The sequence below is a fragment of the Colletotrichum phormii genome, assembly GCF_030913505.1.
Source record: "Colletotrichum phormii strain CBS 102054 chromosome Unknown BDP81scaffold_1, whole genome shotgun sequence".
In the NCBI taxonomy this organism is placed as follows: domain Eukaryota; kingdom Fungi; phylum Ascomycota; class Sordariomycetes; order Glomerellales; family Glomerellaceae; genus Colletotrichum; species Colletotrichum phormii.
In genome coordinates this window covers 3080473-3097513 of record NW_026851443.1, presented here as the reverse complement: position 1 = coordinate 3097513, position 17041 = coordinate 3080473, and the positions used below count along the sequence as shown (strand labels likewise).

The 17041-nt window shown below is 54.6% G+C and overlaps 5 protein-coding genes across 5 annotated transcripts; 1 reads left to right on the top strand and 4 right to left on the bottom strand.

Annotated features, from left to right (window-relative positions):
• Window positions 1–79: 79 nt before the first annotated feature.
• On the bottom strand, window positions 80–1231 carry BDP81DRAFT_388869 (HotDog domain-containing protein; the record flags this gene model as incomplete). The annotated part of the gene is made up of 1 exon (XM_060587187.1): window positions 80–1231. One exon carries the CDS (start codon window positions 1229–1231, stop codon window positions 80–82), a length of 1152 nt encoding a protein of 383 aa, XP_060452063.1.
• A 689-nt stretch (window positions 1232–1920) lies between these two features.
• On the bottom strand, window positions 1921–3640 carry BDP81DRAFT_306662 (terpene synthase; the record flags this gene model as incomplete). Its single annotated transcript, XM_060583298.1, has 2 exons — window positions 1921–2734; window positions 2805–3640. Coding segments are annotated over 2 exons (1650 nt in total), but the record flags the coding sequence as incomplete, so codon positions are not given.
• Window positions 3641–5806: 2166 nt separating this feature from the next.
• BDP81DRAFT_413987 (phytoene desaturase) lies at window positions 5807–8099 on the top strand. The gene has a single exon (XM_060589326.1). It carries the CDS (start codon window positions 6015–6017, stop codon window positions 7749–7751), a length of 1737 nt encoding a protein of 578 aa, XP_060452061.1. The 5' UTR covers window positions 5807–6014; the 3' UTR covers window positions 7752–8099.
• Window positions 8100–10678: 2579 nt separating this feature from the next.
• On the bottom strand, window positions 10679–11711 carry BDP81DRAFT_413986 (DASH complex subunit Hsk3 like-domain-containing protein). The gene is made up of 3 exons (XM_060589325.1): window positions 11511–11711; window positions 11212–11333; window positions 10679–11022 (listed from the first exon to the last, which is right to left on the bottom strand). Exons 1-3 carry the CDS (start codon window positions 11595–11597, stop codon window positions 10941–10943), a joined length of 291 nt encoding a protein of 96 aa, XP_060452060.1. The 5' UTR covers window positions 11598–11711; the 3' UTR covers window positions 10679–10940.
• A 2540-nt stretch (window positions 11712–14251) lies between these two features.
• BDP81DRAFT_388865 (ketopantoate reductase PanE/ApbA-domain-containing protein) lies at window positions 14252–17025 on the bottom strand (the record flags this gene model as incomplete). Its single annotated transcript, XM_060587186.1, has 5 exons — window positions 14252–15920; window positions 15975–16404; window positions 16470–16510; window positions 16562–16682; window positions 16989–17025. The coding sequence occupies 5 exons, from the start codon at window positions 17023–17025 to the stop codon at window positions 14252–14254; spliced, it is 2298 nt and encodes a 765-aa protein (XP_060452059.1).
• Between the last annotated feature and the right edge of the window lie 16 nt (window positions 17026–17041).

Sequence of the window (17041 nt, the reverse complement as noted above, 5' to 3'; positions counted from 1 at the left end):
ATGAATGCACTTCAACTTCCCCTCTTTTACCATCTCCCCCTTTTCGATAGCCACCTTCGTGTGTCAAACCCTCGCCCTCTCAGAACCTCCCACCAAGAGGCTGCACCTCAATCCCCTTGGGCACCACAAAAAGCCCCTTTGCCTCAACTACAGTAGCCCCATCCGGATCCTCCATCCGCCCGATAATCCACAACTTGCGATCCGTCTTGTCCTCCTCATCAGGCCTCTCCTTCTGCCACTCAGGCAGCGCCTTCCCCACACGAACAATGTAAAGCATGCCCGGCGTGACAGGCACCTTGAAATCCATGGCCAACTTGGCCGTAACAGCCGTGTTGGCAGTGAAATTCAGCGCCGCGAGGCGGCCCATGGCCTCGTCCATGATGGTCGACAACATCCCGCCGTGCACCACGGACGGCCACCCCGACGTTCCCTGCCCGAACATGATGGCGAGGATGAGTTCGCCCGTGTACTTGTGCCTGAACACGATGTTGACGAGGCCCAGGCCGTTGGGGTTATTCAGCGCGGGGCCCGCGCAGAGGTGGTGCGCCGTGCGCTCGGGGGAGAAGTCTTGGTAGGGTTCCCAGTTCTCCCAGTCCGATAGGGGCAGTTGCGGCGTCGCGACGCCGCCGGGGACGGGGGCGCTGCCGGGGGGCATGGTGGGGACGAGGGACTGGAGGATGGGGTAGTCCTCGATGGCTTGGAAGGTGGCGTGGGCGCGGAAGAGGGGGATCTGCTGCTCGTCTGCTTCGACGGGCGGGTAGAGAAAGGGGGCCGTGAAGCGTATGTTTGCGATTTGGTCGTCGGTGAGCTTGTAGCCTAGGGCGAAGAAGAAGAGGGCCCAGAGGGTGCGGCGGAGGAGGATTGAGCGGCGGGAGGGGCCGACGCCGGGGCCTGCTGCTGCTGCTCCGGCTGGTGAACCGGGAGGGGGGATCGGGGCCCCGGGGATGCCTCCTGCTCCTCCTGGTGGTGTTGATGGTGGTGTCGTCGAGAGGAGGGCTGTGATTTGTGCCGGGGTGAGGTGGGATAGGTTCGAGAGGGTTGCGTTGGCGGCGGCCTGTTGTTGTTGGGTTTGGAGGGGTGATTGCGCGGTCGGAGGCGGCGGCGGCGGGCGCTGCGCTTGCAGGCGGGAGGAGGGCGTTGAGGTAAAGGGTCGGAGGAAGGGTCGCGGTGCGATGCGGTGCGCGGGGACGATGTCCCGGAGGAGACGGCGGGCGGGCGCTCTGGGTATCATCTTGAAGGTTGTTGTTTGTCTGTCGAGTGTCTACAATTGGCGCATTCGGTTCCGTGTAATGACAGTGAGCGCTTCGCGCGACCGGCTCAATTGGGTGGGAGGCGTGGTGGTTCTTCTCCCCCGTGATGGAGTCGAGGTGGGTGAAGGTGGAAACTTGGCGATTTGAGAAGTTGTCAATGGAGGCTCAACTTTTGGTGGAGACCCATATTCGTTTGGTCGCCGGGTTTCGGTGAGCCTTCATAGCGGGCTCGGTGAGTCGATTGAGCTCGGTAAAGAAGCTTGGACCAGCTCACCCCTTTCAGGCTGCGCACGGATCCTCGCTTACATAGCTCCCGGAGCAATCTTGGATAGGACCACGGAGCTTGATGTGATGTCACTGCTGCAATAATTCGATCGGATGGATCGATCTCTGTGGGGAACACGAAACAAAGGCATCTCATCGTGAACCTGGTATCGAAGAAAGCAGCGGGGATACGCCTTTTGTATCGGGGTCACGTCTATGTCATACTGCTACCACTCCTATGGACGCCAAGCTGTCTATTCGTAATGCCTCTATCAATGCCATTGGAGGGGCTTGAGGGGAGGGGGAGAGAGGAGGAGAAACACTCCCAAAGAAGAACGAAATGACGAAAGAGATCTAAGACGAAAAGTGCATACTCCCTAGGCTCTACCAAAACCCAGAATCAAATCTACGCGGCCATCAACGTGCTCCAGGCAACCCAGATGCGACGCGACTTGGGCACCGTCGCTCGCCCACTCCCGTCTGCCGCAGCGCCGTCGTTGCGCATGAGGACCCGGCCAATTTCCATGTAGCTCTCCACGGCGACGACCATGGGGCCGCGCGCCTCCGAGGGAATCCACTCCATAGAGTCTCTCGCCTCGCCGTAGTGGTCAAAGGCCTTAGCGAGGATGCGACGGCGCACATTGCCGGCGCCTTCGCTGTTAGGGTTCGCGAGAACATCCTTGGGCGTCAGGCCCTCCTCCTTGAGCCAGGTTGTGGGCAGATAGACTCGCCCGATTTTGGCGTCTACGGCAATGTCGCGGGCAATGTTGACGAACTGCAACGCGAGGCCCATCTGGCGCGCTGTGTTGCGTAGGTAGGCTTGCATGTAGTCGGGCAGGCCGTGCTGGCAGTGGCGGAAGACCAGCTCTAGGCAGGCCTGTCCGACGGTGCTGGCGACGCGGGCAGCGTAGAGCTCTAGGTCCTCGGGGTCCGTGATCGGGAAGGTGTCTTTGCTGAAGGAGAGGTCCATCTCGAAACCCTTGAGGAGCTCAGCGAGGGGTTCGCGGGGCATGAGCGATGCGGGGAGGAGGTCCAAGGCTGAGAGGGCGGATTCTGGAAAGTTTTCGGCAGCGTATTTCGCGGCGAGGGGCGCCGAGGTCGCGTCGGGGTCTTTGTAGAGCAGACTTAGATGGCGGTCGAGTTTGGAGATCCAGGAGGCGGCCTCGTCAGGGGTCTCGGCATCGTCGACAAGATCGTCGGCTAGACGGCAGTATGAGTAGCTGCAGAGGGGAGGAGATGGTCAGCGACACGGGGTTACATTTAGGTTTAGGGCGCTGGAACTCTACTTACAGCAGCGTCAGGTCGATCCGTAGGCGGCCTGGGAAGACGGAGCTGGCGAGATGGAAGCTACGACTCTTCCTGGCCAGTCTGGTGACCGCCTGGCGAATGCCCAAGATGCGCTCCATGTCGTACTGAGATGAGGGGAAAACGCGGGCTCGGAGGAGTGACATGGACAGGGCGTCGGCTGGCTTGTCAAACTTGTCTGGGAATGCATCGCAGACCGCAACGGCCTTGTCAAAGGCAGCCACGCCAAAGACGATGAGCATGTTGGTGACGAGGAAGAAGGTCGCCTCTTCAATCTCGAGGCTGCCAAAGAGCTTGAACTCGAGTTTCGTGCCACTTTCAATGGCCCAGGTGCCACGGCCCAAGGCCATCTCGTCAACGACCCATAGGTAGATCGTAGGCAGTAAGATGGGTAGAGCAGTGCAAGCTAATGGCAGAGCCAGGAGGAACTGCGACGTAATAGTCCAGGTGAGGAGCGCAAAAGAGCATGCCCAAACCAAAATCAGGCCCAGGTAGGTGCCTTCACCCTCCTTGGCAATCAGCCATGCGCCGAGGGCGACGCTGCTGAAGAGCGCTAGCTGGCCGAGAGGCTTCGCAGTCTTTATCCATTTCGGTAGCGTGGTAGGGGAGTTAAGGTACTGGGCATGAAGTACAGGCTTGTTGAGGATAATGTAGAGCTGAGCGGTGATGTACGTTTGTATGACGAAGAAGAATAGCTCCTCAATTGGGATGTCATAGAGGGTCGGTCCCAATACCGCGTTTGGGGGATACGTCCAGATGCCGGTTCTGATCAGATACGAATCCCAGGGAATCGTGGCTGTAAAAGCGATTGTCACAATGAAGAGAGTCCTCACGACATCGAGGCGCGTAAAGAGAGGGTATGAGATAAACGCGAGCAGTCCCGCCAGAGGGATGGTGTACTTGACGTGCCTAGCAAGGGATGAGTAAGTGCTGTTGAAAAAGAGCTGAGCGGCAAGATCACTTACACCAACGCGTAGTCGTAGCCCATCTTGGGAGGGCTGCAATTTCTGAAGGCCGTGAAGAGTCACAAAAATGAGCAGATTCTCATAGGGTGCTGAAGGAAGAATACGCAGGCTCGGCGACGTTGAGGGTTGATAAGAATTGAGGCTTGTTCTTTCGGCGGCTCCTGCCCGCAGCGCTCGCCCTGTCTACAGTCCGTCCGACTCCGAAGCAGGACAGATTGCAAGCTGTTCCTGCGGCTAGGTTGCACAAAAGAAAGACGGTACCTTGGGGCGTGTGAGAGAGACGAAAGGTGAGGTGGGATTAGACCGGGCGGGTGTTAACGCAATTATGACGGAGAGGTTAGCGTCAGGGTAAGGTAGGTAGGCAAGTAAGGTGAAGAGAGGTGAGGTGAGACCCCACGTCGGCGTTGCAGCGTTGCGACTTGCACGTAAACCTGCCACTGCCGTTTTATCGTCCCTTTTGATTGTTCTGTCGAAGACGGACTATTCACCGTTGCTAGCTGGACTTTGTGACTCCGAGAGGATAACGGAGGCCGGTCGGGTAGTTCCCGGTGGGAGGAATGGTGAATTGTCCCGAGTGGAGTGGGATAGAAATCCGGGTTGGTCGTTGTCTTGCGGGAACGTTTCTCCGGCCGTGTTTCCACGCGCTGTTTTTTTTTTTTTTTGCTCGGGGCTCGGACTTTTCTGAAGTTCAGAGATTCCAGACGAAGGCAACGAAGATGCCAAGGGTGCCGACGGACTGTACTTCGTCGTGCAAGGTGGTGTAAGATGGTTGTGGTGGCGCTTGCGAGGATCCCGTAGACAGAGCTTCTTTCCGGATCCGGCAAGACAGTGAGTGCGCTGGACCAGGTGGGGGGAGGAGCTGTGTCTGGAAAGAAAGGCAGGGATGGAGCTTGTATTGGGAATGGGAATGGAATTGTTGAGGATCCAAGGTGCAGCTGCAGCTCTCCCTCTGGCGTCTTGGTGTAAGCTACACGTTGATTAATTCGAAAGCTCCAACTTCAATGGTGGCTGGTCCGGCCCGGCGTGGTTGGTTGGCCGAGTCCGAGGGGAATTGCAAAGTCTATGACGACCATATGCGCGTCGTCCCAACATGGGATTTTGCATACAACCAGCCAGCCCACTTTCAGGTTCTGATCGGATCAGGGATTGATGAACGGGTAGTAAGCGGGCGCGGATCTAGTGGGTTTTTAGCCAGGTGGGAGAGGAGGCACTAAATGTTTTCTTGAGAAGAGAGCTCAAAGATAGGGAGATACGGCCATGTGTCAAACATGGTGGGAAGGGGTGAGTAAGACAAGGCGGGATGGATGCCAGGTGCCGGTTTGCCTTTCAGACGGGAAGATTCCACGGTGGCTACTACCTATCTGGAACGCCCGGGTCGTTTGGAGGCCGGGCCAGATGAATGAGGTTCAAGGTGATTCATCACCAAACGTCTAATTGATGAGTTCACGGCAAATGGCGAGCTGGAAGACTAAACTGTTACAAATGTCCGAGTCCGCGAAGCTTGGCTCTTTAACCTGCCTCAATCTAAAGCAATAGCCGATGAAGCGGAATAAAACGATCGCGATCTGCGAATACGATATCAATGTCTCAACGACCGTTTTGTTTGGTTGTACCTGTAGCTAGCTTGTTTGTGCATGAGCTCTCATGCGGCACGCCCCTTGCTTCGTACGCCTTATACCACCCCAAGCCAGTGGCAGGCTGCAGCTCAGAAAGAAGCTGCACAAAAAGTTGGGGTGAAGTTTGTGCGCCGTCCGCCCGTCTTGTCTCTACGACGTTCGTCAGCCAGGAACTTCCTCCGAAGTCGAGGTGTCATCACTCTCTCAACTCTCACCCCCGAACCGGCCGGTGCGGAGCTCATCCTCGTGCGATTTCAATCCCACCCCCTGCACTTGCCGCTCCGATGCTTTTGTGGATCCCATGGCATGCGAGGGACAATTGGCCGCCGCGTCTCTCTTCACATGCTTGCTGGAATGACGGGACAATTATTCTAGTATGAATGTTAATCATCTTCCCTTGCGCCAATCCTCTGTCTGCTTGATCAAGTTCTCTCTTTGCCTTGTGAGCTGGTGATAATCTGATTGGGCACTCGATCTCATCTGTTACAATCTCACGACAATCTCACGACAATCTCACGGGCATCACTTATTGCCCTACACTTAGTGCAGCGATCTATCTCATCCTACCTACTCAATAGACAATCCACCATATAATCTCACACACTCCATAAGCAATGCCTCAACTCGGGGAAAAGCCCAAGAAGGCCATCATCGTCGGCGCAGGCGCCGGCGGCGTAGCCCTCGCCGCCCGCCTCGCAAAGGCAGGCTTCTCCGTCACCGTCCTCGAGAAGAACTCCTTCACGGGCGGCCGCTGCTCCCTCATGCACCACGAAGGCCACCGCTTCGACCAAGGCCCCTCCCTCTTCCTCCTCCCCCAGCTCTTCCACGAGACCTTCCGGGACCTGGACACCACCATGGCCGACGCCGGCGTCGACCTGCTGCGCTGCGAGACAAACTACAACATCTGGTTCCACGACGGCGAGCTCTTCAAGCACTCGTCCGACCTCGCCGCCATGAAGACGCAGATTGAGCGCTGGGAGGGAAAGGATGGCTTCGAGCGGTATCTCAAGTGGCTCCGGGAGGCTCACACGCACTATGAGATCTCCGTCAAGGACGTGTTGCACCGGAATTTTGGCAAGTTTCTCGATCTTGCGAGGCCCGGTTTTGTAAGGCACGTTGTGAACCTGCACCCGCTGGAGAGTATCTGGAGCCGCGCGAGCAGGTACTTCTGGACTGAGAGGCTGCGGAGGGTGTTTACGTTCGCCGTCATGTACATGGGCATGTCACCCTTTGACGCTCCCGCGACGTACTCTTTGCTTCAGTACACCGAGTTCGCCGAGGGCATCTGGTACCCCCGCGGCGGCTTCCACCAGGTCGTGGCGGCGCTGGTGCGCATCGGCGAGCGGATGGGCGTCGACTACCGCCTCAATACGCCCGTCTCCCGCGTCCTAACAGATGGCCAGAAGGCGACGGGCGTGGAGCTCGAGTCCGGCGAATCCCTCACGGCAGACGTCGTTATCGTCAACGCTGACCTCGTCTACGCCTACGGCAACCTCCTCCCCAAGACCCCCGCCATCATGGACTACACAAAGTCTCTCCGCAAGAGGGAGGCCAGCTGCAGCTCCATCTCCTTTTACTGGTGCATGGACCGCAAGATCCCCGAGCTCTCCGTCCACAACATCTTCCTCGCCGAAGAGTACCAGGAATCCTTTGACGCAATCTTCAAGAAGCATTCCCTCCCAAGCCAGCCCAGCTTCTACGTCAACGTGCCCAGCAGGATCGATCCCTCGGCAGCGCCTGAAGGAAAAGACACCGTCATCGTCTTGGTCCCTGTTGGCCATCTCCAAGAGTCAAAGGGCGACGGGCCGGGTTTGACGTCGGACCCTAAGCACTGGGACGACATCGTCGCCCGAGCCCGTGCGGCCGTCGTGGAGATTGTGAGTGCCAGAACGGGCTGCGCGCCCCTGACTGACTCCGTTACGCATGAGATTGTCAACACGCCCCTGACGTGGGAAGATAAGTTCAACTTGGACAAGGGCGCCATCTTGGGCTTGACGCATGGTATCTTCAACGTCCTGGCTTTCCGCCCGCGCACACGCGCGGAGGGTTTGGAGAACGCGTATTTCGTTGGCGCCAGCACGCACCCCGGTACCGGCGTGCCAATCGTAATGGCTGGTGCCAAGATCACGGCGGAGCAGATCCTCGATGACCGCGGCCTGGAAGTACCCTGGGCTAGGGGCTTTGACGGTATTTTGAAGCCGCAGAGCCAGTCACCAGGAAATAAGAAGCTGGATAACGTGCGGTACGGGTTCCACTTTGGCTCCGAGGAGGTTGCCATCCTGTCTTTCGGGCTGGTCTTGGCTTTGATTTACTTCATATTTTGGCCTACTGTGCAACCGTGGGTTTGCTGAGCTGGATATTCAAGGTATGAGTGGAATGATTAGGTCATGGTAGCATCTTTTGGTTAATATAGACACGCTACTTCCAAATTCTTGTTGTCATATTACTTGAATTCCCTGTTGGCCATGCTCGCTCGAGTACTTACTCCTCAAAGGTGTTACTTATAAGTACAATAGCATTGGCGAGACCTAGAATCAATCAGCGGTTATCGCCAACGAAAAATTATAAGTCGGCAGAATAAGGTCAAGCCACATTGTATGTCTCATAGTGAGCCTTGAGCTACGATGTTTAGCTCGAGGAGGTAGTAGACAATACATCCTAGCTCTCATTCAAGTCACTCAAAAATGACAAAAATGCAGATAGCTTTCTCCATCTACTTAACCAAGTATAAACGTAACATTTTGTAAGGCTAGCTAAGAGACTCACCCCAAGACCCAGTTGAACGAAAACTTGAGGTCGGCCGACGGCAAGTTTTAAACGAGTGCTTCGGGTTGTTATCGCTTCACGCCTCACATCACCATACTCATACAAGGCTGTGCTTACCTTCCTCCTCACCAGCCCCATAACGTATCCGTTTTCGAATACGTATGGGACGATATTGCGAGCTAGGGACTATTATCCATGTCTTCTTTACCTTCGTCCTTGTTGTGACTGCTTCATGTTACCTACCTTGCCGGCATTGAAACCTTGCGAGAGCGAGCGTACTTGAACTACCTTAGTATAAGGTAACAAAGTATGGAGTCATTGAAGTGCAACAAGCGTACCTTGACATAAAGCCAGTGGAATAAGCTTCTTTCTATAGAGATCGGTATACAAACTTTCCAGTCGACTGCATAAACATGTTGCACCACATTTACCCTCTCCTCACCATCTCCCGGGTCGCATAGACAGAAGCTGGCCTCTGATATATTAAGCTGCTGCAATCCCTAACATTACCTCCCAGCATAATCCTGGGTGTCTTAATTGTTCTGAGATCTGCCAGTGGGCTCGAAAGTCACGAACTGCGATGGAATATGTACACCATAGATCCTACACTAACAAGCCTCCATACAAAGATCTAGAGTTGGCCTTAGCACGTTGCTTCTAGGCGAGGAGAGGAGCGCGGTGGCACGAAGGCTGCGTTCATTCCATAAAGAACAGACTCGAGCTACGGCAACCGATCAATGAAACAACCAGCACTTTGAAAACTCGACGGAACGCTGGAGCTCTCTAGGACTAGCGTTTGTTGGCAGCGTGCCGCCCATCTACTATCGCTCAAGAGTCTGGCTTCCAAGTACCTGGCTCGTGGGACGGCATGGAAGCGGACAGAGACACTTATACATCCAGTGAGGGAAAGCTAATGTCAAGTGAGCTTGATTGGCAGGCTGGCCTTGCCGCGATAGCGGAAAGTACAGTTATTGCTCGATGCGTAGATGTATTCTCGCCTCGCAGAAGAATTCAAAAGGTTGTCAACATGCTCAAAGGAAGCGAATTCTCTTGGCGGCATCATCTACCAAAGATGCCACTGAGTCCTACATCCTACGATCTTACACGAAAAAAGCTACATTATAGTGAAGAAAATATCATCAAGAACTTCAACATGACTCACGTGGCTTTACTCACGGTCTAGTACGTGCTTCTATACATGTGTAGAATGGATAGGTATAACCTCGACTACTTGCGTAAGGCCACCGCCATCTATCGACCCAGTCGCGCACCCGCTGTCATTCTTGCGCCTGGTTTAATGGGATCCATGGTATGGCTTGGAACACTCAGTCAGGTTGCGGCTGGGCGTAAAGGTGAGCGGCTTCGAGGTAGGTGACAATATCCTTATAAAAGCAAGCAAAAGTATCACCAGGGAAAGAAGAGACCGAAAGTTCACACATGCATGTCTGCGACAGACCTTTCCCAATGAAAACCCAAAGTCTCACCTCGTTCGGTTGTATGTTCTCAATGCCGGCATAGCCAGGCCCCGGCTCTTTCCCCATAGCTTGTCGTCACGCTCTACACCCTTTATGGCACTGGGTGTCACGACTTGTAATATATACAAGCTACTATACACATGAGATGCTAACAAGAGCCTACTACTATTGATTGACTTATATGGCGTGTCGCGATTTCTTTACACTCACTACCAGACCCAGAGTCTGCCGGTCGCCTCGAAGGAACATGAAATCGATAACACATGATACCCGCCTTAAGAACGTCCAGAAGACTTTCTTGGCCCTGGTAACTTGCACTGAGACGGTGAAGTACTTGTCTTATATACCTTTGAGAAAGTACCAACGTAAATACTGCCATACCAAGCACGTAAGTACTCGGCGGTGAATTGCCACCCGAAGCGAGAACTGCATACCGCCCATGTTATCATTGCATATGGCAAGACCAGGTCCAGCGATGCCTTCCTTGCTTGCTAGCATTTTATAGCACCGAAACTTCTCCAAAAACACCACCCGTGTCTTCTGCAAGAAGCAAGGCCTCGACTCATGCTGAGACATCAGGAATACTCATGGCGGGCGGACCTACTCTCTTCGATGATGCAGCTCCCCGCTATGCTAGCGAGCCTCGATGATTCGTGACAGCATCGTTGCTCAGACCTTGTAGGGAGTGCTCCATTACTTGCTCGATCCTTGAGCTGAATACGATCGATGTACCACGATATCTTGAACGCAACGTATCGCAGGCAATGACACCCGGAATCTCCTAGACCAAACTGAAGCCCGGCACCGACGACCGAAGCCATGCTCACGGAGGAACATCCCGGTGTCTCCTCCTTCTCTCACAAGCATCCTCTGAGGTTACTCGATAGAGACTTCCTGGCAAGGGCTGAACTTCGAAGCATACCTGGCTGGCAGTCCATGTTCCGCAAGCACCGAGCGTAAAAAATGAGAATGAGACGATGGCATGTACCCAAAGACATCACCAGGCCTCTGAGGAGGACTGATCTCCGAAGCCACTTCCCATTTAAAAGTTTCATTCGAAGCGAGTGCTTTCAACTCCGGCACCATTGCATCACAAGAATGGAACCTCGCACGTCCTGCATGAAGTGGGCACATACTGTGTCATACTCGAAATTCATTGATCGTTAAGTAACCCAGCCAGATAGCGTCTTCCTATTCCCGCAACGACGCATAAAAGAGCCTCTGACGGGCTAGCGGCGTTGAGCCACAACCTCTCAGCTTCGGTTCATGTTTCTCTCCTCAAGTCTCCAAGGGCCTCTCTCATCTCTGGCCACCCCTCGCCTGTGCCGCTGCATCGCGGTTGATGGCCTCTTCCCCGAGCACCTTACTCGCAGCCATGAACCTACCATCGCATACCGTCAGCAAGGAGAACATCATCATCTGCAAAGTACCCACACCCTAATCCAAGCCGCAGGCGGCTCCGGCGCCAGCCCAGCATCATACCGACACGGGAAAGAAACAGCGGCAAGGGCTATACAAACATTTACTGAGAGGGGTAGATACAGACAGGGGGAAGAGAAGGACTACTCACATGCCACCATGCCACGCCCCCAACCCCCGCATACTCTCGGCCTGGACGCTCGTCATGCGGACCAGGTTCTCCGTGTCAGAGAGGTTGGCAGACAGCTGCGCCAGCTGAGAATGAAGATGTGTCTGCGATACCGGTTCCAGTCAGCTCAAATGAAGTCCACCTCAGAGCTAATATCTTCTCCGATGAGCATCTCATCGCTTCCCTCGAACCCCTTCTCTTCCTCTTCCTCTGCCTTTCACGCCATCACATCTCAGAGATAAAAACGCGCACCACAAGGTAAAGGAGGAAGAATAACTCACCAACTGCCGCGTCTTCATCGCGTTACCAGAGCTAGACGACATGGACGGCCTCGTCGTCTGACCCATGCTGATACTCCTCGACGCCATCTTTTCCGGGCTTGTAGCTTCTGGTTCTCTCACTATTGTGGTGTGACGAGAGACAACCCTCGTGAGTGCCGCAAAGTTGCCGACAGTGAACACTGTTTAGTCGTCCTTAGAAGTCTAAATTAGCTAAGCGTCTTGAAAAAATACGTCACAAAACCTCATCTCACTGAGAACGGACTTGTTACTCAGGCTCGCGGTCGATTCTCATCTCGCGCCGCCTTCCTCACAACGAAAAGCAACCAAAAAAACACCACTCACCTCGTATCGCTTGTCGTCAAAAATCCGAAACAACAACCGGCAGAGCCTCAACACCAACTCAGGAAAATCCGTCTGCAGGTAAAGTACTTCAGATAAAGTAGGTAGCCGCCAAGAAAAAAAAGAAGAAGTAGTAATCAACAACTCTTCAGACGGTTCATGCAACCTTGCTGCTTAATTTTTTTCTTCTTATGCTGTTCCTCTCTTCTCACCCTTTCGTCCAAACACCTTTTCTTTTCTGCGGGCGGGAACGTTGGTGGTGGTGGGGGAGGATATCTTAACAGACGGCCGTTAATTCATGCCCTCTCACATCCAAATGCTTGAAATTGTTTGGGATGTCGTCGGACGACGGAAGTGGGGCGGGCTTGACTACCACCCCGCAGAAAGTAAACAAAACATCGACTTTTGATTTGCTGATGCGTCATTGAGTTCTTGGAGGCAGGTGCCAGGTACCAAGCGAGATGTGATCCGTGCACGGCCTTACGCGACTGCGCGACTGCCTCCTCCCGCGCTGCCGATGAGATAAGGCAGCGTCAAACCACCTCACCCACCACCTCCCGTCACCCACGAAAACCTGACGCTCGCTGCAAGGGCAACCAACACCGTAAGGCACACATGAAAAAAGAGTCTCGGGGTGGCTGTTCGCTTCCATGCATGTCCGCCCAGGGCAGGACTGAACTTTCCCGGATCCCCGGCACGGCAACATCCCTCAAAGGGAAAAACAACAAAAGCCCCTCCCGGGAAAGAAAGCCCCTCCATACCGAACATTCAACCATTGCTCCCTCGGTGAGCGGTGAGGACCCTGCCTACCTATCTACCGTGACGTACCTACTATGCGAAATATCACATCATATCATGAGGCAAACTACCTTACATGTATCACATCATATAATCAGATCATGTCGCGTGGATCCCAGAATACTCAAGTCACGTGTCAACCGCGCATTTTCTCTTCCTAAGTAGTTCCTCCAGCATCCGTTCTTTTCCTTTCTTTCCTTCGGCCTTTAGGGACGCGGCGCCATATTTGATCGGTGGTGGCTTTGCCTGGCGCGTTCTTACCCCCTTCCCCCCTCCCCCAATGTTCAACCCCCCCCCCCTCAGGTCAGCGACGACGTCTTACCTCACCTTAGTTCTGAATCACCAACATGCCAGCGTCTCATCAGTCGCGCCTGACACCAAGCCCAAGCCCGCCACAAGCCTCGGCCGGGGCGACGGACTCCTGGACGTATCCGTAGATGTGCAATTGTAAAAAACCCCTTCACCTAGGTATTGCTTACCTTACCTCGTCTGGCGACGTACCTTACCTCAAGTAGGAGCCAAAGTGTAGTGCACACACCCGTGGTGGAGAAGCTTGCTAGACATCACGTTTGTTTTCACGATACCAAGTCTCGCACCTGTCTGACTTCCATTGCGTTCAATTGATCTCCCCTAAAGGGGCTGCCTACTTGCCTGCCCCTTAAACTTTTACATCCATACACCCCTTTCCTCCTCATCCCCATGGGTTGCGCCCTTCATCGCCCTTCGCTCATCGTCGGGAAACTAAAAATTATGGAAAGCCAAAATCCCTTATGAAGAGAGGCTTCGGTCTGAGCATGTCCCCCAATCGTTGTTTGCTACCATGCAATAATATTGCCCATCTTTGTATTGCCGGATCAAAACCTCCTCCGGCCCCCCCCCCCCCCCCCTGTCTATGCTCGTTACTTGTAATCCCCTCGACGTACCTAGCCGTGGCTGTGCCTTGGCTTCAAAAGAAATGTTTTTTTTCGTAAAGGACAGACACAAAAGAAAAGGAAACTGCCCAGAGGGGCGTTCCGTTTTATACACATCCAACTTCTCGCTGCGCCCAAGATGGCTCAAGGATGGTCAGATCTCACGTTCCCCCTTTGTCTCTGATCCAGGCCTCGGTGCGAGTGACGAGTCCGAAGCCATCGGGTTGCCGGTACGTCGTCTACTATCCAACCCCCAACGCTGGTTTCCCATTGTCGAACGAGAACATGGATGTTGTCCACGCCAATGCTGCTGCTATTACCAGAAGTCGAAGAGAATTTGCCCCCATCGTCACAATGCCGTATGTACTGGACTTGCGTCCGATTGAGAAAAAGAAAAAGTCGTCGAATTAACTATGTGTTGTACCGCGAATGATAGACCGATTCCTGTCTAATCGTTTCGTGTCGTCATCGTGTTGCTGCGCATCGATATGTGAGAAACTCTCGAGTGGCCTCTTGAGACCAACGGGATGCAAGAGCAAGCCTGGGTCTATGAGTATGTAGAAGGACGGAGGACGTAGTCGTAGAGTTCGTTTCGGATCGCAATTGGGCCAAAGCAAGTCGATTTCGTTCCGTGTCACCGGCCGTGCCGTCGTCAATGCAATAGCGCAATTAAAGCAGCCTCGTGAGCGAGATTTACCGAACTCCTATGGCCGGTCTCGGCCCGAGACTGCTTTGGCTGCTGTGGGCCGAAGGCTCGGTGTCATTCTGTGATTCACCACTGCCCGCGCTGGCGCTCGCACTACCAGTCAGACTTCTCATGTTCTTCTGCTTAGGTGGAGGGACAAGACCGCTCACCCCGATATGTTGCTCAACCTGCTGTGGCGCGACTGCGTTACCATGGCCGGGAGGGTATCGGGGCACGGGCTGACGCATGCCGTCGGGAGGGGAGGGACGACCGTTCATCGGAGGGCCGTGGTATCCGTTAGGCGGCGACGGTCGGCCGCTGCCACCTCGGATCGAGGGACTGTAGGGGTTTCCGGGAGACTGGCTAGCTCGTCGCGGAAAGGCTCCGTTCATGCCCATGGCCATGGGGCCTCCGCCCATGTGCATCTCGTCCAGACGTGAGGCCGTCAGCGAGTTGGCTCTCGAGCCTGCCTGCATCGTACCTCTGTCAACGGCACCGTATCGATTCGATGAGTAGGAGAAAAGGGGATCGTCCAGGATGTTCTCATTCGCAGCAGGGATACTAGCAATCTGGCTCGAACGATTGCGTCCAAAGTTGGGACGGAATCGGGAGGATCTGGCGGGCGGTGCCCCTCCAGCATCGTAAATCTCGTTCTTGTGGTACTGAGCACGGCTGGGCGGTGCTGCGGCTGCGGCCTTCCGGTTCTTCCGTGACGTAACGCTCATCATGTCGAAGTTGTCTGGGTCAATCATCGGGGCTGGCGGTCCAGAGTTGGGGTCGAAGTAGTCGTCGTCATCATCCTCCTCGTCGAAAACCTGAGCGCTGTTGCGCATCGGGTGGGGGCCTCTCCTTGGGGGAGGACCCCTCGATCTCATTCGCATCTCGCGCTCTCTCAGTGCCAGCTCTCTCTGACGCAATTCCATCTCACGCTCGCGGATCGCCAATTCGGAGCCCTCAGGGCCATGACTGTAGCCAGGTTCTCCACCTTCCGGGATATCGTCATACATCATGAGATGTGAGAACTCTTCCAAGTCGTTTCCTTCCATAGACCCGCGTCTCGAAGCAGCTCTAGATCCCGGAGGAGGGGGGCCACGTGGGAAGCCGTTGGGAGGGCCGCCATTCATGGGAGGTCGACGCATACCGGGTGGTGGTCCTGGGCCCAAATTTGATGAGTTGCGCGGGCGAGGTCCTCGGTTCGGTGGCATGCCATTGCCATTCATCATGGGTCGGGCACCGTTTGACGACGACATCCTTGGGAGGGGTGACTGAGATGTGGGCGAGCCGGGAGGTGCCATTGTTACATCGATAGGCTTGGGCGGTTTCTGGCGGTTGACAATATTAAGGTTATGCAGAATAGCGTAAAGCGATTCGATGCGAGGGACAGGGACGCGGGCCTCTTTGGCCAATTTTATCGGCGAGCCCAGATACGTCTCGACTTCCATCGGTCGCTTTGCGATGTAGTCCTGCCACATGATGCTCTCGGGGTTCGTGGGTTTCGTCATTTCGTCAATGGTCTTTTGTTTGAAGTCGGGAGACAACTTGCAGCCGTGTGCGTCTGCCAAGGCAAGCAACTCGTCAATTACGCCAGTTACCATATCCTTCACACCAACTTTCTCAAGCAGTTGAGCGTGGCTCGCTGTCTCAAAGATGACGCTTGCGGGGTGGAAAGCAATAGGTCTGTCGACAAGTTAGCAAGTCTGCCGAACAAGATCCATCCATACTAGGACTTACCCAATGACCCGCTCGTACTGCTGCTGACGGATGTTCTGGGAAACTTTGCAGTCAACCTGAGCCGTGTTCAACGTCATTGCCAATGCCTCGGCCATATCCCCCTGGATCGCGCCGGGAATGTTTTCATTTTTGCAAGATGGTCCAACCCAGATTTCTGTTGAGCCCTTGTGTTCGAACTCGCTTTGGCCGAGTTGGGAGAGTTCGGCATTGGAAACCAGCGAAAGCACAACGTTGGTAGGGAATCGCTCCTCAATAGCGGCCTCAACACCGAGAGTGTGCGTCGTGTTGACGAGAATGCACGTGTGCTGAGGGGTGACGACGGCGTCAATGACGGCGGCAAGGTCGTAAACGTCGGGCAGAGCCTTGATGCAGAGGATCACATAGTCGAATGGGCCACCGCCGTGTGCGGCTTCTTCGGGAACGCGTACGACTATGGGTTCAGACTGTCAGCAACCTTCATATCACCTTCTCGACCACTGCCGATTGGGAGCTTACCATGTCGCGGCTTAAATCGTTCGTTGCCAAATATGGGAGACCTGCCAATGTTTGATTAGACGCGCGCCCGCAGGAGAGAATAGGCGACGTACTTGAAGGAAATTCCGTATTGCGCAACGTGATCGAATCCCGACTTCCACACCAGTGTAACGTCGCAAGCATTCGTCGCTTGTAATCTCCATGACAGAAAGGCAGAAACTGGATTCCCTCCCACTACACAGGTTTTCATTAGCTCGCTGTCGTCGGCCATGCTGAATTGCACTCGACACGATGCAAGAGCACCGGTCCCTGTATTGACGAGTACTGTGTATATTAAGAAGGAAAAACAAAGAGAGGGGAAGAAAAACGAGTGTGGTCTGCGATGGGAAAGGTGTAATGGGGGAGGAGAAAAGCCGGGCTGACGGATAGAGATAAAGGGACACAAAATTCCGATCCACACCGTCGCACTGATGCAAGAAGAAGCAATTACTGGAGCGAGCGGGCGGGAAGACTGGAAGCCAGGAAAGAAATGGGACGCACCTGAGAGGATCTTGAGCCGGGGCGTCATGGGTGCCATGATGGGCCCAATTGTG

Coding starts and splice junctions, on each gene's coding strand:
- BDP81DRAFT_413987 (XM_060589326.1), top strand. CDS start 6,015: ATGCCTCAACTCGGGGAAAAGCCCAAGAAGGCCATCATCGTCGGCGCA.
- BDP81DRAFT_413986 (XM_060589325.1), bottom strand. CDS start 11,597: ATGGCGTCGAGGAGTATCAGCATGGGTCAGACGACGAGGCCGTCCATG. Junction 11,334..11,510: donor CGATGAAGACGCGGCAGTTG/GTGAGTTATTCT, acceptor CCGGTATCGCAG/ACACATCTTCATTCTCAGCT. Junction 11,023..11,211: donor GGGGCGTGGCATGGTGGCAT/GTGAGTAGTCCT, acceptor ATGCGATGGTAG/GTTCATGGCTGCGAGTAAGG.